The sequence below is a fragment of the Tilletiopsis washingtonensis genome (assembly GCF_003144115.1).
Source record: "Tilletiopsis washingtonensis strain MCA 4186 unplaced genomic scaffold FA09scaffold_22, whole genome shotgun sequence".
In the NCBI taxonomy this organism is placed as follows: domain Eukaryota; kingdom Fungi; phylum Basidiomycota; class Exobasidiomycetes; order Entylomatales; genus Tilletiopsis; species Tilletiopsis washingtonensis.
The window spans coordinates 77,318-96,106 of NW_020312019.1; the positions used below are offsets into that span (position 1 = coordinate 77,318).

Genomic DNA, 18,789 nt, shown 5'->3' on the forward strand with positions numbered 1-18,789 from the left:
TTGGGGGAGGGGGGGGACGATACGCACCGAACACCTCCTCGAACAGCGCCGGCAAGACTCTCTTCTCTCCCTTCTTTCCCAGGCCCAGCATCTCTCGCACGCCCTTGCCAATGCCCGCGCTCAGCGTATGTGCATCCTCCTGCTCGCCTGCGTGTTCCTGTGCGTCGTCCAGGCTGGCCGCGCCCGCCGCGCCCGACATCCACGCGGCCATGGCGTGCGGATCGGCGTGGAACCACTCGCCCGTGTGCGGCGTGTTGGTGGGCGTGAACATGTTTGGCGGGTAGACTCGAGGCGCCATGGTGGTCAGCGAGACTTTGCCCGTCTCCTACGCCAACACAAACAGCGTCAGTGTGCAAGATGGCGACGATCGGGGTGTGTGGAAAGACGAGAAAGAGAGAAACGCACCATGGCCTCAGGCTTCAATCGCCGCGCCTTGCCCTTGCCCACAATGTGCTTCTCGGCCACAAAGCCGCGGTCCACGAGCACGTCTGCGCCGCCCGCGGCGCGCTGCAGCGGCACGACGACGTGGTAGCCCAGCGTGCCCTCGCGCACGCGCGGCCCGAGAAAGAGGGCTCGCGAATAGTCGAAGGTGCCAGAGAGATGCACGGTGCGGAAGGTGAGGGAGTCGAGCAGCGCGGAACTGTGGGAGAGGGTGGCAGATGTGTCAGCCGGGGGGAGAGGGCAAGGCAAAAGGCGGGCATAGGGGGCGCGAATGAGAAGATCCGACTGGGCTGCTTGAGCATGCGACGGCACAGCAACTGGGCATGGGCGGGGGAGTGACGGCAGCCGAAGGAACGGGCGCACAGGCTGCCCTGCTTTGCCTCGCTCGCGCGCGACGACAAGAGGGGCACCTGGGGGTTGCGCGGCCACGCTTCTGTGCCCAGAGTGGCCGGCGCGCGAGAGAGAGAGAGAGGACAACACGCTTGCTGTTCCCAGCTCGCCTTGCAAGACACGCACCCCTCCCATTGCCCATCTTTCCTTCTCAGCCAAGCAACGCGCGCTCTGCCGCCCTTGTCCATCTGTGCCGCTGCGCTGCGGTGCCCGCGTGCGCGTCTGGGCTTGAGCACTTGGCCTGCCTCCTTGCTCGCCTTGCGGCACGCCATGGGGCCCTGTGACTTCCGCTCCCTCACCACTCCCGTTGCAGCACACACACACGCCACTCACTCGACGCGCATCGGCAGCTGCACGGGCTGCAGCGTGAGCTTCTGCTCGAGCTCGTCGATGAGCTCGAGCTTCCAGCTTAGGCGCTGCATCTGCCACACGCCGAGGCCGAGCGTGAAGAGCGGGATGAAGCCGAGGAGCAGCGTCGTGGGCGAGCGGTACCATTTCGGCTGGTCTGCACGCGCACCTTGGCCGGCGTAGGCGGAGGAGTAGAGCGAGTCGTACTGCTGCGACGCCTGCGAGGCGCGCGAGGCCGCCGAGGTGCGCAGCGAGCGAGAGGAGGAGGAAGGGGCGAGGCGCAGCGCAGCACCACGCACGCCGAAGAGGCGCGTCAGGGGCGTGCCGGACATGGGGGCGCGAATGTGCGGCTGAGGGGATGGCGCGGGGGGGGGGGGGGGGGGAGAGAGCGAGAGCGGCAGCAGCAGGTGGAGAGGCGCGGCGGGGCGCGCGTGCACGTGACACTTCCCACGCGCGGCCCGCGTCGTCGCGTCAGCAGCAGGGCGCGATTGGCGCTCGCTCTCGGCGGCTCGCCGTCGGCGCCAGCCACGCGCGAGGCGAGCGTCAGCCAAGCGTGGCGGCGGCGGCGGCGGCGCGCGCGAGGCCGTCGCTTCGCTGCAGCGGCTGCTGATCGCTGCTGCTCGGCGGCGTCGTCGTCGGCGTCGCAGCGCTCGCACTCCTCTCTCTCCCCCACACCGTCCCTCACCATGCAGCGCGCCAGTACGTTCACTGCTTGTCCTCTCTCTCTCCTCTGTTGCTCACCCTTCCTCTAGCCACTCTCGCGCGCGCCAAGGCCGTCTCGGCCGCACGGCTGCCCGCGGCCGCCTCGGCCGTGCCCGCCGCCGCACGCGGCCTGGCCACCGTCACCGACGCGCCCAAGCGCAGCCACGGCGGCCTGCGCGACCAGGACCGCATCTTCCAGAATGCCTACCTGCGCCACGACCATCTGCTGGCCGGTGCAAAGGTGCGTGCAGAGAGAGGCAAATCGAAGGCGTGGGGGTGCAAGGCAATGGGGGAGGGGCGCGCTGATGGGCCAAGGCGAGGCAGCGCGCCGTCAGCAGCGGCGCATGTGCTGCCAGAGAGGCTGCCGTGGCGCAGGCGCAGGGCCCGTCGCTCCTTGCCATCCTTATCGAGTTGCGGCGTGGGAGGGCCGGGGCTTCGCATCTGGCACAGACAAGACGGCGGGCTCACCCTGCTTTTCCTCTCCCTTCTGCAGAAGCGCGGCGACTGGCACAAGACCAAGGAGCTCGTGCTCAAGGGGCACGACTGGATCATCTCCGAGATGAAGAAGTCGGGCATGCGCGGGCGCGGCGGCGCCGGCTTCCCCTCGGGCCTCAAGTGGAGCTTCATGCTGAAGCCCGGCTGGGAAAAGGACCCGCGCCCGCGCTACCTCGTCATCAACGCCGACGAGGGCGAGCCGGGCACGTGCAAGGACAGAGAGATTATGCGCGGCGATCCCCACAAGCTCATCGAGGGATGCCTGCTCGCCGGCCGCGCCATGGGCGCAAACGCCGGTGAGTTGCGATGCGGCGAGAAGGAGGGGCGAGGTGGGCGCGCATGACAGAGGATGCAGCTTCGAGTGGACTGGCTCGCTGCGATGAGGGCCAAGGTCCGTGGCCACCAGTGTCTCGCTTGTGGGGCCCTCGGCGCCGGCAGACGCGCGGCCCTTTCGAGGAGGCGGCCGCCTGTTCCTGTTTCCCGCTCTCTTCTCTGCCGAAGCTGATGCCGCGCTCTTGTCTAGCTTACATCTACATCCGCGGCGAGTTCTACCTCGAGGCTGCGCACGTGCAGCAGGCCGTGCACGAGGCGTACAAGGCGGGCCTGATCGGCAAGAACGCGTGCGGCTCGGGCTACGACTTTGACGTCTACGTGCACAAGGGCGCGGGCGCCTACATCTGTGGCGAGGAGACTGCGCTCATCGAGTCGCTCGAGGGCAAGCAGGGCAAGCCGCGGCTGAAGCCGCCGTTCCCCGCCGACGTCGGCGTCTTTGGCTGTCCCACCACCGTCGCCAACGTCGAGACGGTCGCCGCGGCGCCGACGATTCTGCGCCGCGGCGCAGAGTGGTTTGCCGGCTTTGGGCGCGACAAGAACCAGGGCACCAAGCTGTTTGCCATCTCCGGACACGTCAACAACCCCTGCGTCGTCGAGGAGGAGATGGGCATTCCGCTGCGCGAGCTCATCGAGCGCCACTGCGGCGGCGTGCGTGGCGGCTGGGACAATCTGCTGGGCATCGTGCCCGGCGGCTCGTCGGTGCCCATCCTGCCCAAGGACAAGGCCGACGGCGCGCTGATGGACTTTGACGGCCTCAAGGACGCCGGCTCGAGTCTGGGCACGGGCGCCGTCATCGTCATGGACAAGTCGACGGACGTGATTGCGGCCATCTCGCGCTTCAGCAAGTTCTACAAGCACGAGTCGTGCGGCCAGTGCACGCCGTGCCGCGAGGGCACGACGTGGATTGCAGAGATGATGAGCCGCATGGAGAAGGGCCGTGCCGACATGCGCGAGATTGACCAGGTGCGTTCTTTTTGGTGTGGGCCTTGCTGCCTGTTTCCTGCCTTCGCCACACCCACCTCGCGCATGCAAACTGACGTCCCTCTGCGCAGATCTGGGAGCTGACGCGCGCCATGGAGGGCCACACGATCTGTGCGCTGGCCGATGCGGCCGCGTGGCCCGTGCAGGGCCTGCTGCGCCACTTCCGCCCCACCATCGAGGCGCGCATTGCCGAGTACCAGGCGCAGCACGGCAAGGTCCTCTACGGCGGCCACCTGGCAAACGCCTACCCGCAGGACCTCGCCATGCCCGAGATTGCCAGCCCCGAGCCGGCGCGCAGCCTGCCCAACCCGCTGGCGCAGCAGTAGAGCGTTGTATGCCCAGTCAAGCATGAGCTGCGCACCGCCCCCTCTTTCTCTCTTCGCTGTCTTCCCCCGCCTGTTCCTACTTTTTGCCTCGGATCCAAGAAAGACACCACTTGCCTCACCGAGTCGCAGATGGGGGCACGGAGACCTTGTTGTTACACGGCGCACGCGGCAGATGAGGAGGGCAGGCGGGCGCAGAGTGACCCAGGACCGAGGAGAGCGTGGCAACACGGAGACGCAACAGTGCGCGGGGCGGATGAGTAGCGGTGGGTGTGTGGGTGGAGGCGCAGTGCTAGGGTAACCAGTGACGAGACGATGTAGAGAGAGAGAGAGAGAGAGTAAGTGCCCGTGGCGCATGGGCCGCAGAAGGCTGCGCAGATAGGGGAGAAGAGAGAGAGAGAGAGAGATGGCGAGAGGCGAAGGGCGAGGCGCGGGCAGCTCTTCTATCAGACGGCGGCATCCTCGCGCGCCTGAGCATTGGCCGCCTCCTGCTCGAGCTGGCGGGCAATGTCGAGCAGGCTGTCGTCGAACGAGTCGTCGGTGCCCGCCTCGCTGACCGTCTGCTTGAGGCGGCTGGCGCCCGCACGCTCGGCCGCCACGCGGCGCCGCTTGCTCAGCGGCGAGCGCGTGCTGCTCGTCGTGCTCACGCTCGCGCCGTCGTCGTGGCCGCCGCCGTCGGCCTCGTCGGCAGAACTGTTGGCGGAACGCAGGGCGCCCGAGGACTGACGTGCGCGCTTGGCAGTGGCGCTTCTCCGGCTTTTTGGCGCAGGCAAAGAAAGAAACGAGCGTCAGACGATGGCAGCAATGCCCCCCCCCCCAGCTCCTCGTGCAAAGCGGAACTCACCTGCCTTCGGTCGCATAGCCCTCGCTCTGCTCGTCGTCCTCCTCGTCGTCATCGGAGCCCGAGGCGTTCAAAAACGCGTCTACCTCGTCGTCCGCCTCTGCCCAGTTCATCTCCACCAGGCCGTCGTCGCCATACGGCACGGGCTGCTGCTGTGTCGCCGGCTCGTGCGCGTCGCGCAAGGACGCGCCACCGTCGGCCGTCGTGGCGTCGCCATTGGCCGCAGCTGCGGAGGGCGCAGCGTAGCCTTGCACCGAGGGCACGCGGTAGTGCACCTCGGGCTGCCGCTCCCACTTTGCCGCACTGTCGTTGAGCCAGTTGGGCCACACGATCTCGACGCCACTCATGCGCTCCGCAGCGTTAACCTTTGCCGTGCCGGGCTGGTGTTTGCATTCCGCGTGTGATCAGCGATTCCTGCGGACGCACAAGCGTAAGAAAGGGACTCACCTTGGCAGTGACGAGATGCGTCGTGCCCGCGTCCAGATCCGACGTGCAGAAGGCGCCAAACTCCTCGGCCAGACGCCACAGGTCGGAGCTGTATCGCAGTGTGAGCCGCAACGAGGCTGGAAGCGCCGCACTTGCCGCAAAGGCGACTCACAGATCTGGCGGATGCCCCAGCGGTACGACGCTCGAGAAGACAACTTGACAGCCGAGCAGCACGGCAAACTTGAGCTCGGCAATGATGTCCTGCCGTGCAGAGACAGGCGGTAAGCATCGCGCACTGACGCCGCGAGCATGCCGCGCCTCTGGCTCGCCTCTCTTGCCCCCGCGTCACTCGAGCAGCCTTGCCCTGGCTGTTCCCCCCTCGCCCCTCGCCCACACCGACTCACGATGACATCGGGCTTGCCCGCCTCGGCCGGATTCAGGCCTGCCTGTCGTCTGTCCCAGTCCTCGTACCACCGCCGATGAATGTCGTCCAGTATCTGTCGCGAGGCATCAGCATGCGCCAAGATCGAAGCGGCCCCGAGGCATCGAAACGCACCCGCTGCACGCGCACCAGCTCCCGGTCGTCGTCGCGCAGCACGGCGTACTGCCGCTGCGGCGGCGGCGGCGAAGGCACTGTGCCCATGCTCGAGGGTACGGCTGATGTTGGCAATGGCGCTTGAAGCGCTGTGGCTGGCTCGGCTGTGGCTGCTGCGCCCGCTGCTTGCCCACCTGACTCCCCCCTCCGATCCCCCGACGCGGTCGAAGCGGATGGCTGTGCGCTCGTGCTCGCCTCCGCGCTGGCTGCTGCCTCACTCGAGCCTGCTTCCACAGAGCCATCCGCTGGCGCATGGGGCGGCGTAGTCGAGCCCTCCTCCTTGCCCTCCGTCGTCGCCGGCGTGCTCGACCCCTCCGCCGCGGCCTTTTCGTCCAGTGCCTCCTGCATTCTCGCCAACGGCCTTGCGCCCAACTGCTCGGTGATCGCGACCTTCTGACTCTCCGTCGCCTTGACTTTCGCCGCATCGTCGGCTGCCTTCTCTTCTGCCACCTCTGCCGCCGAAGGTCTTCTCTGTGCTGCGAAGTCGCCTGATGCGTCGCTACTGGCGCTGCTATCGCTGGCGCTGCTGGGCGTCGTGGCAGAGAGGGAAGAAGAGGAGAGGGAGGCACTGCTCGAGCCGATGGAGGAGAGCGTAGGATCGACGCGCGTCTCGACGACGGCGCCCGCGCCCGTTGTGGGGCTGGGCGTCGAGGGCGCTGTAGGCAGGAAAGTGGCGTTGATGTCGCCGATGCCGACGAAGAAGTCGTCTGTTTGCGACGTCAGAAGAGAGCGGATCAGCTGCTGCGTACTGCGCGCCTGTCATCACGCCGCTCCATTCGACGGCTGCCCTCTCCCCTTTCTCTCCCGGCGACGTTCTCACTTCCCCCTTCCTCCTCTCCCCCGCCTCCTCCCATCCCGGCTCCCATCCTCAGCAGCGCACTCACAAGGATTGACCTTGACGAGGTTCGGGCTCCATCTCCAAACGTCTGCCCTGTCATCGATGATGACGACCATGCTCGTGTCCATGGGGAACAGTCTGCGGAGACTCTTCTGCACCAAGCTGCCATTCTCGTCGCGCGAGAGTATGCGAGCGCCGAAGAGACTGCCGTCGGGATCGAGCAGCCGGCAGACGCAGTCGGCATACGAGCGCGTGCCCATCGTGTAGACGTGCAGCTCGTAGCGCTGCGAGAGGGAGCGCAGGAAGGCGGCCGTGCCGGGGCGCGGCTTGACGTAGTACCAGCATCCGCCGTGCGTCGCAGCGGCGGCGGCGTGCGCCTCGAGCGACTCGAGCTGCTCGGCGTCGCGCGCCATGCCCTCGCGCAGCGCCGGCGGCAGGTCGTGGTCGAGCACGGCCTTGCCGTCGGTGCCCAGCAAGAAGCGCCCGACGTCGCGCAGCGCCTCGAAGTTGGCGTTGCTGCGGTCGCGCTGCCACTCGGCCACCGTGGGGTCGACGGTGGCGTGGATGATGGTCTGGTCGAGATCGACGATGAGCGCCAGCTTGCGCGCGGCCAGCAGGCGCTGCGTGCTCTCGCTGTCGAGGCGCGACGCCTCGGCCGCCGAGACGGTGACGCCGGCCGAGTCGTGCATCATGCTGATGCCTGCCGCGCCGTCGCTGGCGAGGGAGAGTGAGCGACGCGCGCGAGAGGGTGCGATGCGGCGACTCACCGCTCGACCATGTGGCCGCAGACGGCACAGAGGCCGCCGACCTGCACGGGGTGCGGACACTCGTCGTCCATGGCGGCGTGCAGCACGTGTGCGACGCACGCGCGGCAGGGGGTAGCGCACGTCGCTGCGGAGCAAGTGGAGGTGAGGTGGTGGTGTGGGCTGCGGCGCGTGGAGATCGCCGGCGCCGAGAGGGTGGTGGATGAGCAGCAGGATGATGAATGCATGTGGCTCAAGCGCGTGGGGCGCGTGACGCGAGGCGCGGCCGCGAGCGCAAGCGGCGCGCCGCGAGCGGCGTGTGGCTGCGATGCAGGGCAGGCGGGCAGCGGCGCCTTGATTGCGGGCCACGCAGCGCTGCTGCAGGCGAGGCGCCGGGATGCTCAGCATCGCGTGCTCATCAGCCGCGCCGGCCGTGCGCTGCTCCGCTGCCACTACGCCAGCTTCAGCCTCTCCCGACCCCATCCAGCCGCCTCACACACGACGACGACGACAAGGTGGGTCGAATAGAGATTGGTCATTAATCATCATCCAGAGGGCATCGCATCCAGCCATGCCCGAGTGGCCGCGAGACGATCACTGGTAGCGGTCCTCGTACGCCTGCTCCGCCTGGTGCGCACACTCGCATCAGCCGTTGCTCCTCTGTTCTGCGGCACCGAGCCCCTCACCTGCTGGCGCGCGTGGCGCTTGGCCTCCTCGCGGTCCAGGAAGCTGAGGCCCTTGGTCTCGAAGAGCTTGTCGGCCTCGGCGCCCGCAAAGCCGGCAATGAGCTCCTTGGCAAAGGCGTGGCTCTGCGGCTTGCCCTCGCGCTCCTCGTGCTTCTCGTACTGGCGCATCGCCTCGAACGCCGCCGCGCCTGTGCAGCAACGAGGCGTTGGCAGGTGTGAGCCGGGCGCAGAGGGAGGAGGAGCAGAGAGCACGACACGCACCGCCGATGAGCTCGTGAGACCACTTGCCCTCGCGACTGCGCGTTGCATCGGACGGGCGTCAGCTGCAGCTCGCCAGCGTGTTCCCGGCTGCGAGCATCGTCTTCTCACGGCTCCTGGTTGTAGACCTCCTGGTGCCTGCGCGAGCCACATTGCGGGTGAGCAACGAGCACGATGACGAGCAAACACGGGCGCGCGGCAGGGCATGACTCACGAGTCGGAAGAGAAGAAGCCCATGGTGGTGTCTTGGGTTGGTGGGGACGCTGCGCAGGAGAGGACGGAGGTGAGCGTGTGCGGGCTGTTGCGGCGCGGCCAGCGGGAGGGCGCACGTTGAGTTCGTTCGAGGTTGTGGTGGTGTGCAAGGAGACGGTGGAGCAGCGGGTGAGGCCTTCTTATACGAGCGCCACGCGGGCGAGACGAGGTCCGTGCTGCTGCGCTGGCACTCACGCTCTCGCGCTCTCGCCAACGGCTTGCGTTCCGGGGAGCGGAGAGTGAGAGCACGGCAGGTGGCTGTGCTGGCTCGCTGCCTGCCTGCTGAGGAGAGCAACACTGCGCGGCTGCCAGTACGGCGTCCGTGCACGAGCCGCTGAGAGGAGGCAAGTGCATCACCGCCGACGCACACGCAGCTGCAGCATGCAGCAGCACGCTGACGCCGCCTCCCGAGCGGCTCGCCGGCGGCAGAGGCTGGGGGAAAGCGGCAGGCGGCGGCGAAGCGGACTGCGAGGCGCAGCACGCAAGAGGTGGAACGTGCACCGCTGCGGCCGATGCCGATGTGGTGCCTGGCCCGCAGCGCATCAGCAGCGCAGCGGCCGCGCCAGCCGCAGTGCGCGGGGAGTGGCCGAGATCTCTCCCTCGCGAGAGAGGAGCAGCAGCGCGCAAGCCGCCGCTTCGCCGACGCCGAACCGCCGGCTCCGCAGAAGGCGCCGCCGCGCAAGTGCGGCGCAGCAGCGATGCGCGCTTCGGCACGTCGGCACGCCGATCAGACGCCGCCGCTGCACTCTTACTGTGGAGGGGCGCCGCCTCGCCTCCGCCTCGGCGTGCCGTCAGCCAGCAGCAGCAGCATCCAGCTCGCCCATGCGCATCACAGCTTGCTCTCGCTGGCCGCTGCAGCCTGCCGCACCTCGTCCTCGCATGCCTTCTTCGAATGCAATGCCCCGCGCGGCAGGAGGCGAGCAGAAAGACGCACAGCCTTGCGCCGGGCAAGCAGCGCATCGCATCAACGAGGCGGAAGCTCTGAGCGGCGAGGGGCCATGCGGGGGACCTCGCCCCTCTTTTGCTTGCCGCGCCGCCGGCCTGCGCGAGCGCGGCCTCAGAAGAGGGAAGCGTCGGCGCAAGGGCACTCCGCTTCCATGTGCCACCGCTCTCGAGGTCGTCGGCGGCTTCGGAGCGGCGTGCGTTGGCGGAGAGAGCGCTGAGGAGGCGAGCCGGAAATAGCCCACTCGTCCCATACTGCTGGCCTGTGATGAGCCTCGAGCACCGAGAGGCAGCGCGTGCGGGGCACCGGTTGGGCGAGTCGCAAGCGTGCGTCTCGCACAGACCATGCCTCGACGGAGCGCAGATGAATGGCAGGCATGGCGATGAGCCTTTCGAGCTCGAAGGCGGCACATTCGAGACGGCTCGTCGCCGCAGGCAAGTCGATGAGTGCGGCGTCTCGAGCGCCGGAGCCCACGTGTGCGGCACGGCGCGCCGGGCATGTGTCGTCTAGCAAAGCCACCTGACGCCCGCTGTAGGACACGAGAGGCGCTGCTGTTGCGCTCAATATCTGAGCTTACAGCGTTGGTACAGCTCAAGCTGCCTGTGGGCGGCCCAGTACCAAGGGCACGCAAACGAGTGGATGATGCGCCACGGTGAGGCTGGCTGCGTCCACCTCGAAGCGACACGCGCTCGCGCCGCAACTCCCGCCGTTCTCTCGACCTGCAAGAAGAACATCGCAGCCATCCATTCGCCCGCGGCACGTGTGATACTGCAGCGCTGTACGCCTGCAGCTCAGGAGACAGGCAAGCCAGCTGGATGCGTGGGCCATCTCTCGCAGTAAGACCGGCGCCGGCGGGCGAGGGAGGGCGCAGCGCCGCGGGGGGCGCAGACCGCTGCTCCCACGCCCGAGATCTGCAGCCAGCACAGCCACAGGGCGACCCCGTGTCGCTCAAGATGCGGCGCTGACGCATCCGCCTCGCTCTCTCGGGCAGAGCATTTCAGGCAGACTGACGCGGTGGATGGATGCCCACGTGTAGAAATATGATGTGGCCAGGGATTAAAGGGTGACGTGGCAGCCTCAGTGTCTGCGGGCGGCGCGGACCGAGCGGGCACGAGAGGGGCATCGCGTCGTGCGCGCGGGACGCGTCAGCCTCGAACGCGTCGTGCTCCTGCAGGCGAGCCGTTGGGACCCGCAAATCTGCTCGCTGGCCCTCGTCTTTTCGCCCCGAGGGCGCCGGATCGCCCCCGCCCAAAAGGCATATAAGGAGGGCCTCCCCCCGGGCCCCTCTCGCCGCGCCCACTTTCTCTTCCACCACACACCTCCCTGCCCTCCGCAGACACATCCACCTTTGGACACCCTCTAGACACCCCTCTAGACACAGAAACTTCGTACAAGATGAACAGCAACCTCAGCTTCAACTCGCTGCTTGCTGCGTTCCCGATGCCGCCGCGCAAGGAGTGCGAGTCGGAGCAGTGCGGCGAGGCATGCGCTGCCAACAAGCGTGCCTCGCAGCTGCGTCCGCTCCTCCTCGCCGCGGCGGCGACGTCGCAGCCCGCGCAAGAGAAGCGCAAGTCGATGCTGAAGCCGCTCACGCTCGTGATCAAGCGCGACAGCCTTTCGCTCAGCCGCGCATCCATCCAGACCAACAGCAGTGAGCAGAGCGAGACGACGAGCGAGAGCAGTGAGGCCTCCTCGTCGTGCTCGTCGGAGGGGGAGTCTGAGTGCACGGCAAGTGAGGCCTGCTCGACTCCTGCCTCGAGCGTCTGCTCGTCGCCCGTGCTCTCGGCGTCGAGCGAGCTTTGCTCGTCGCGCGTCAACAGCATCCCGTCGAAGCACGCGCTGCCATCCGCGCACGGCGCATGCATGCTCGGCGACGCTGCCATCCAGGCTCGTCGTCGTCGTGCTGCCGTTGTCGGCGTCGCTGCGCAGCAGCCGGCGGATGCATGCATCCCCGTGCGCATCGTGCTCAACGACGGTGCTGAGGCACCGCTCACGCACGCCGTGTGGCTCAAGGTCGCGCTCGCCGCGCTCGCCGCGCAGCCGCCGCTGCCACTGCCGCAGGTGTTTGGCGCCGTGTCCAGCGAGTCGCCCGAGGACTCGTGGGACTGCGAGCTGCTCTGCCCCGTTGCGCGCTCCAGCCGAACTGGTCGCTGGGTCGCAGCACAGGCTGTCGCCGCTCGTGCTGCCCGCGCTGTGGCTGCTGCTGTGGCGGAGGCCGTCAAGACGCCTGCGCCTGCGTACTCGGCCATGTCGGGCCTCGACGACACGCTCGCACAGCTCGATGAACTCATGGCCGCATTCGAGTCGTACGCCGACGAGGAGGAGGCGGAGAGCCTCGTTGCTGCGATTGCGGACGTGGCCGACAGTGAGAGCATGCTGCTCTGGCTGCAGAGCGAGCAGCAGCAGGTCGGATGGGCGCTGTAAGAGCGGTACGCGCCCACCGACGGCTGTGCCTCGGCCAGCTGAGCTCGGCGAGCTAGGCCAGGGACGGCAGAGAGAGAGGGGACTACGCCGACTGCGTCGAGAGGATGGATGCTTGCATCTAGACATCATCCGCGATCGGGCCGTCCCTCTCTTCTCGAGCCGACCTGCGCCACACGTGGGTTTCGGACAGCGGTGTCGCCCCCCATGCGAGAGGCTCGGACAGTGGTGTCGCCCTCGCCTCGACAAGAGAGAGCAAAAGCCGATCTGCTCGTTGCGTCGAGAAGGGGCAAAGACGCTCGTCGTCTTGGCCCTCATCCGCAGAGCTCATCGAGCGGTCGCTCTCTGGTCGTCGAGATGAGGCATGCATGAGTTGGCATGCCTCACGCTTGAGTGCAGCAGGCAAAGCCGCTTGTGCTGCGTTGAACGAGGACGAGGTCCTCGATCCGCAATGAGCTGCCTTGCTCGCAGTGCTGCTTCAAGCAACCCTCAAAAGTGCCGCGGCACACCCCTCAAAAGCGCTTCGGCGCACTCGGCCCTTCAACTGGCCCCATACCCAGCTCGCTTCTCTGTCTCGCATCGTGCTCGTGCTGCTCTGCTCTTCTCTGCTTCGCAAGTCTCGTCTGCTCTGCTCGGCCTTCTCGGTCTCGCAAGGTTCTGCTCTTCTGCATTCGGCGCTGCACGTCACCAAGAGCATCGCGGTCTCCTCAAGCACTCGTCCGTCCCTCGGCGTCGCCGAGTGAGTGTGGGAGCAGAGTGCTGGAGCAGCTGACGACACAAGTTGTGCAGGTACAAAGCAACAAGAGGCGCCCAAAAGCCTCTCTCATTCCCGAGTGAGTGTTGCTCGTGCTAGTCGCGAACAGCTGACGACACTAGTGGAGCACGTACGAATAGATAGGAGGCGCAAGTAAGCCTCTCTCTCTCTCTCCTTTCGTTCGCGAGCCGAGTGAGTTGCATTGTCGGGTGTCGGGGACAGCTGACGACACCCGCGTTGAAGGCTTGAGGCCGTCTTGCACGTGTCCGACGAGAGTTTGCCGCTCCGAGTGAGTGATGCTCTTGTAGCTTTGAGCAGCTGACGACACTCGGTGCGAAGGTACGAGTCCTTCAGGTCTTGCAGTCTCGCGCGTGCGTCCCTCGTTGCCGAGTGAGTGGCGCTCTTCGTGGGCGTGAACAGTTGACGACCTTCGTTGTAAAGGCACTAGAGTCGCTCGCAAGTGTCGCGCCGCGTCGCCGAGTGAGTGAAACTCTAGTCCCCTTGAGCAGCTGACGACCCTCGCTGTGCCCGCGCTAGGTCCCTCCGCCATCTCCGACGACGATCGATCAGAAGCCAAACGAGTCGAAGGAGAACTCCTGCGCTCCCTGCTGCTGCGTCGCGGCATTGCTCGACTTGAGCATCGTCGGCAAGCGCGGCGGAGGCGCCGGCGCCGGCTTGCTCGGCTGCTCCTCCTCGACCGTCGGCTCTGCCTTGACCGTCGCAACTGCCGCAGGCTCCTCGCGCACGGCGGCCTGCGGCGCGCGCAAGCTCTGTGCCACAAGCTCCGAGTCATCAATGACGCGCGACGCTCGGCGCATCAGACTGCTGCGCCGGCGCACCGCAGTCGGACTCGCAGGCGGCGAGCGAGACATCGGCGCCTCGCTGCTGGGCGTCTCGATGTAGAGCGCGCTGAACAAGTCGGCCGCAATGTCCGAGCTCGCGGCGGCTGCCGACGGCGGCGCAAGCACCGTCGAGGATGGCGGCGCTGCTGCAGAGCCCAGATCCGGCGCGTCGAAGGACCAATTGCGCAGCAGCGCCAGGCCGAGAGCATGGCAGCCTGTGTGAGTGATACACCTAAGCCTCACGGCGACAGCTCAGCACTCCTCCTCCCGCCCACGCACCTTGACTGCGCAGCACGCGGTTGATGTGCAGCACAAAGTCGCGCTCGAGCTGCTCGGAGATGGTCGCCGTGCCGCGCAGAGTCTGCAGGGACTTGTGCTTCAACTGGCCGAAGAGGATCGCCAGCGACGCATCGGCGTAGTGCCCGTCGCCCGCCTTGGCGTCGGCCGGCATCATCTCTGCAACGTCGGCATCGGCCAGCAGCTCGGTGAAGGGAACCTGAGGGGCCGTGGAATGAGAGCTCAGGTTGGGGTGGGACCCTTTTGTGTGAGACTGAGACGGTGTGTGAACGTACCAGGATGACGCGCACGGCGAGATCGCGGCGCTTGAGCAGCCAGAAGGCCCAGCTGGCGAGCCAGCGGTAGCCCTGCTCGAACGCGAGCGGCAGCACGCGCTTGCGCAGCAGTTCGCTGAACACGGGCCCGTCGTCGCTGCCTTCGCGCACGCGTGCGAGGGCGAGGGCCAGGGGCAGGTCGTCTAGGTTGCGGACGCAGACGTTGACGGCGTCGCGCAGGCTGTCGCCCAGCATGAAGAATGTGGCCGCGAAGTCTGCATGCGGGTGTAAGCGTGAGACTGTACAGCTGCCGTGTGCGTGCAACTCACCAAAGCGGCGCTGGCTGAGCAGCGCAAAGGCATTCTTGAGCGCCGCAGTGCGCCAGCGTTCCTCGCTAAAGTCCTTGGCGAGGAACGCGAGCATCTTCTGCTGTTCTGGATGCCAGGCTGCCTGTCTCCAGAGGTTCTGCACCAGGCGATGCTTGCCGAGAGCGTAGTAGAAGAGACTGCACTTGACCGGATCACGGTCGTTGCCCGACATGTACTGAGCGCGCGCCACTTGCTCCGCCACGGCGCGTAGCTCGGAGTGCGAGCGCAGCCACATGAAGATGCCCGAGGCGCGCGCCGCATCCCACGTCAGCTGGCCGTCATACGCCTGCGTCAGGGCGCCTTGCAGCACCTCTTGACTGGTGCTGTGGTACGCCCACAGCATGTCGCGGTACTTGAGCCGCGCGAGAGGATCGCTTGTGGGCTGGTTGACGAAGCAGCGCAGCGCAACGAGGTACCGAAGACCGTTGTCGTCGAGCGAGCGTCGTTGCTCGTTGACCTGTGCCGGGCATCAGCGAAGCCCATGCTGCCGTGCGTGAGCTGACTGACCTCGTCGATGGTGCGCAGCAGCACACGCAGCTGTGCAAGCTCAGCCGCGTCGAGGTCGCCGACGGTCGTGCTCTCGAGCGTCGTGATGAGGTCTGCCATCAAGCCCGACGAGTACTCGAGGGCGTCGCTGCGGCGACTCCCGTCAGCAGACGTCGCCGTTGTCGCACATGGCGACACTCACCTGGCCTGCGCCTCGGCAGTCTCATCAAACAGAGGCTGTCCCTGCGCCGCACGCTCTGGCTGCGTTGAGCCGCTCAGTTCGTCGAGGTACACATCGACCGGCAAGCTGTCTGGCCGCAGCGGTGCGGCGTCCTCGTTCGCCTGCGCGGCCTTGGCGAGCAGCACGACGACCATCTTTGCGACGTCGAGGCGATCTGTGAACAGCATGTGTCAGCGCAGGCCGGCATCCTTTCCGAAAGGCCGCACGCACTCCACTGCAGCAGCTGCCAGAGCATCAGAGGGTGGAAGTCGGACAATGGGCCGCTCTGCTTGGCCGCAAGCTCGGCGATATGTCGCGGCCTTGCGGGAGCGACATCACCCTCTGCTTGCGCGCCGCTGGGTGTGAGGTAAGGCCCGTATGCATGGATCTCTGCCTGGGTAGCGACCAGCAGCTGGCCATTGGCAAGCCACTCGACGTCGACGATAGGCTCGCATGCCAGTGCGCCCAGCTCGACCTGAGCCAGTGCCTCCCAGCGCGCCGCGCCGATGCGCCGGACATCTTCGTTGATGCCTCGTCGGCGTGGCGCAAGCAGCGTCACGCTCGTCTGCGTCGCAACGGCAAGCAGCGACGCAAAGCTCTCGGGCGCCCAGGCCAGTGCGCAGATGTCGGCGGGCCAGTCCTGTGCGTGCTCCAGGCCAGAAGAAAAGGCAGACGCTCGAGTGTCCCAGATGGTCACCTGCGCGTTGCCCGCGCTGCTCGTTGACGCCAGCGCAACAAGGCTCAATTCGGAAGCCCGCGCATGGCGCACTTGACTGGCAGCACACTCGAGGCGCGAGGAGCGAGTCCAGTTGCTCTCTCTGCGCGTCCAGCTCTCTAGTGTGCCGTCGACGCCGAGCGTGAAGATGGTCGCAGTCGAGGCAAACACGAGCCGCGGCGCGCTCTTGACTGCAAGTTGATGCGAGCTGCTGCCTTGCAGGACGCTCGCTTCTGAAGTGACGAGAATCGGGGCCTCGCTGCCAAGCAACACGGCTGCGAGAGAAGCATCTTGCGGCATCGCATGCGACGTGGAGCTGCCATCGCGGCGATGCAGCGTCACACAGTCGCCGTCGTGCGTTGCGTACGAGTCTTCGGCGAGAGCGACGATGCGGCCGCCTTTCGCCTCGCAGCTCTGCAAGCCTCGCTGTGAGCCACGCTTGCAGGCGGACCAGATGCGACCTTCGTCCTGCGCCACGCTAGCGACTCGCCCGTGGCCGGGAGCGCTGAGCAATCCTTCAATGAGCTTCGTGTGCGGCACTTGCGCCGGTGCGCATGCATGCAGCCCGCCTGAGCCCTCGAAGAATGCAGCGGGCGCCAGAGTGTAGCTGGCGTGCTGTAGACGCAGAACTGCAGCGGGCGCCGAAGGCTCAGCGCCTGACGGCACGGCCAGCGGCTCGAGCGAGGCGGGCAGCACGGGCAGACTGGACGGCGTGCTGAGCACCGTGTAGATGCTGTGCAGCGTCGGCGGTGCTCGATCGACGTTCTGTAAGCAGAGACGTGAGCTGAGCCGTCAATCACCGCAAGGACATGACAAACGCACAGCGAGCGCCTTGAGCGTCAGGTTGCCATTCGAGAGGCCGAGGAAGAGATCCGGCGCCTCTCCGACCGCCTCGAGTCTGCGCACTGCTCCCTCTCTCATCTCTGCCTCGCGCTGCGTGTCGGTGCGCAAGCCCACGGCCGCCAGTTCCGTCTGGCGCGCGTACGCCGCCTTTGTCGCCTCGAGCGCGCCGGCCACGTGCTTTGCTGCGAGGTACGACGGCTCGGCGCCTCCCATGGCTGAGGGACACATGGCCGCCCAGAGCCGCGGCTGGCCGGGAGTATCGATCACCGGCGCCCAAAGACGGATCGTGCCGTCGGTCGTGGTGGTGAGAAGCGCCTCGGTCTGTCTGTGCTCGGGCATGTCAGCGATGCGGCATTCCCCTTAGGACGCAAGCGTCGCCTCACCCAGAGCTGTCCGGCGCCTGGCGCCACGCAAAGCTCCGCAACGGGCGCAAGTGCGTCAGCTCGGCGCGCAGGCGCGGACGGGGCCGCTCATCGGCCTTGCCGCTGCAGGCCCACAGCAGGACCCGATCATCGTCGCGCGTCGCAGCGGCGAAGACGACGCCGTCCGGGCTCCAGCGGGCTGCCAGGATGGGCTGAGGACAGCGACGCCGCCATACCCTACGCCATGGCTGCAGCGGCGAGCTCTCGTCGAGTGTCCAGAGCGAGATGGAACGCTGGGCGCCGACGAGCAGCTTGCCTGCCGGCTGTGCGTCAGCGCCAAAGGCCAGCAAGGTAAGCCCAGCAGCGACACGCCTCACCTTCGCGCAGATCCAGCGCCGTCGCTTCGCCGTCCTCGTCCTGCGCAAGCTCAAAGGCCGAGTGCTGCTTCCACAGTCCAGTGCCCGTGCGTGTCCAGACGGCGATGTGCTGCCGCAGTGCCGCGACGATCTGCGCCGGAGATCAGGGCGCTGCGAGGAGACGCCGCACGGCGACACTCACCAGTGGCCCGACCTCGCCGCCGCCCTCGCCGCACGCCAGTGCATCCAGCACAGCGTCGCGCTGCTGCGCCTCAGGAAAGGCGAGGGCGTGCACGGCCGCATGGTCTGCGCCGCGCACTACGAGGCTCGGCGTGCTGCCGGCGGCGTGCACGAAGAGCTGGGTGCGCGCGGTGCGCGAGTAGTGCGCTGCGGTGTGCGCCGGCGCCGAGCTTGACGTCGAGGCGTGCGCCAGCTGCGGCACGGCCGACGGCACAGCGACGGCGGCGGCGGCCATGCTGCAGAGCTGGATGATGCTGGGCCGAGGGGTGTGCGGCGGGTGCGGGCGGTGGAGGTCGGGAGGCTGGGTCTGCCGTTGCCGAGGCCTCTCTCGCTGCCAACGCGCCCATGCCGCTCCCACGCCCGCCGCGGTTTATCCGTGCCGCTCCCATGGGCGCCTGGCGTGCTCGCCCTGCCTGACGTGCTCCGCTGAGGAATCAAGCCCCTCTTACTCGGTGCGCTCGGCCAGAGCCGCGGCCTGCTACTCTCTTACTGTCAATCTCGCAGGCTGTTCCGACGCTGCGGGACAGACGAAAGCCACACATCGGGCGAGGGTTAGGCAGCCCGGCAGCTGCACCTGGAGGACGCGGCGCTCACGGCCGACACTGACATCCGCTCCTTTTCCAGGCCCCCATCCTCGCGCCTTTTCGATCATCTCCGTCATTTCTGTGGCGCAGCGTCTCAGCGTGCCAAGGCTCGCTGCAGCAGCCAGCTGCATCTCGCCAATTTGATCATCTGCGGAGCGTCCGCGAGTGAGCCACGTCGGAGTGAGAAGACGCGTGTGCGGGACGTGGTCCAGGCCCTTGACATGCACCTCCAGGGTCTGCCCGACGGGGGTAGTGGCGGCGTGGGGGTCTCTGCGTCCCTCTCGTCGTCGCCTTTGTCGCATGAGCAACATCGAGGAGCGTCAGCACGAAGGGCTGGCAGCGGGAGCCGCGGGAGCAGATGGGCCGCGGCAATTTGCAATTCGCGCCGCGGCTACTGGACATCTGGCGGTGCTGCGATCGGGCCGGAGCACCGCATGGAGCGCAGCAGCTAG

The 18,789-nt window shown here is 67.2% G+C and overlaps 6 protein-coding genes across 6 annotated transcripts; 1 reads left to right on the forward strand and 5 right to left on the reverse strand.

The window, feature by feature from the left end:
- Nucleotides 1-27: 27 nt before the first annotated feature.
- On the reverse strand, nt 28-1,551 carry FA09DRAFT_332067 (hypothetical protein; the record flags this gene model as incomplete). The annotated part of the gene is made up of 3 exons (XM_025743299.1): nt 1,165-1,551; nt 406-640; nt 28-325 (listed from the first exon to the last, which is right to left on the reverse strand). Coding segments are annotated over exons 1-3 (880 nt in total), but the record flags the coding sequence as incomplete, so codon positions are not given.
- A 236-nt stretch (nt 1,552-1,787) lies between these two features.
- Nucleotides 1,788-4,133, forward strand: FA09DRAFT_332068 (putative NADH-ubiquinone oxidoreductase 51 kDa subunit). The gene is made up of 5 exons (XM_025743300.1): nt 1,788-1,878; nt 1,932-2,122; nt 2,375-2,672; nt 2,900-3,672; nt 3,762-4,133. The coding sequence occupies exons 1-5, from the start codon at nt 1,866-1,868 to the stop codon at nt 4,014-4,016; spliced, it is 1,530 nt and encodes a 509-aa protein (XP_025595698.1). The 5' UTR covers nt 1,788-1,865; the 3' UTR covers nt 4,017-4,133.
- On the reverse strand, nt 4,131-7,705 carry FA09DRAFT_332070 (hypothetical protein; the record flags this gene model as incomplete). Its single annotated transcript, XM_025743301.1, has 8 exons — nt 4,131-4,769; nt 4,858-5,234; nt 5,302-5,389; nt 5,453-5,541; nt 5,685-5,777; nt 5,837-6,582; nt 6,760-7,427; nt 7,481-7,705. Coding segments are annotated over 8 exons (2,596 nt in total), but the record flags the coding sequence as incomplete, so codon positions are not given.
- Nucleotides 7,706-8,050: 345 nt separating this feature from the next.
- On the reverse strand, nt 8,051-8,637 carry FA09DRAFT_341070 (CipC protein; the record flags this gene model as incomplete). The annotated part of the gene is made up of 5 exons (XM_025744394.1): nt 8,051-8,083; nt 8,143-8,330; nt 8,404-8,438; nt 8,512-8,538; nt 8,615-8,637. 5 exons carry the CDS (start codon nt 8,635-8,637, stop codon nt 8,051-8,053), a joined length of 306 nt encoding a protein of 101 aa, XP_025595700.1.
- Nucleotides 8,638-10,766: 2,129 nt separating this feature from the next.
- On the reverse strand, nt 10,767-12,587 carry FA09DRAFT_139706 (hypothetical protein). Its single transcript, XM_025739123.1, has one exon. It carries the CDS (start codon nt 12,332-12,334, stop codon nt 10,967-10,969), a length of 1,368 nt encoding a protein of 455 aa, XP_025595701.1. The 5' UTR covers nt 12,335-12,587; the 3' UTR covers nt 10,767-10,966.
- A 749-nt stretch (nt 12,588-13,336) lies between these two features.
- FA09DRAFT_341072 (hypothetical protein) lies at nt 13,337-17,988 on the reverse strand (the record flags this gene model as incomplete). The annotated part of the gene is made up of 11 exons (XM_025744395.1): nt 13,337-13,827; nt 13,892-14,108; nt 14,185-14,438; nt 14,493-14,988; nt 15,039-15,165; nt 15,220-15,412; nt 15,469-16,717; nt 16,775-17,120; nt 17,179-17,473; nt 17,535-17,664; nt 17,716-17,988. 11 exons carry the CDS (start codon nt 17,986-17,988, stop codon nt 13,337-13,339), a joined length of 4,071 nt encoding a protein of 1,356 aa, XP_025595702.1.
- Nucleotides 17,989-18,789: the final 801 nt, after the last annotated feature.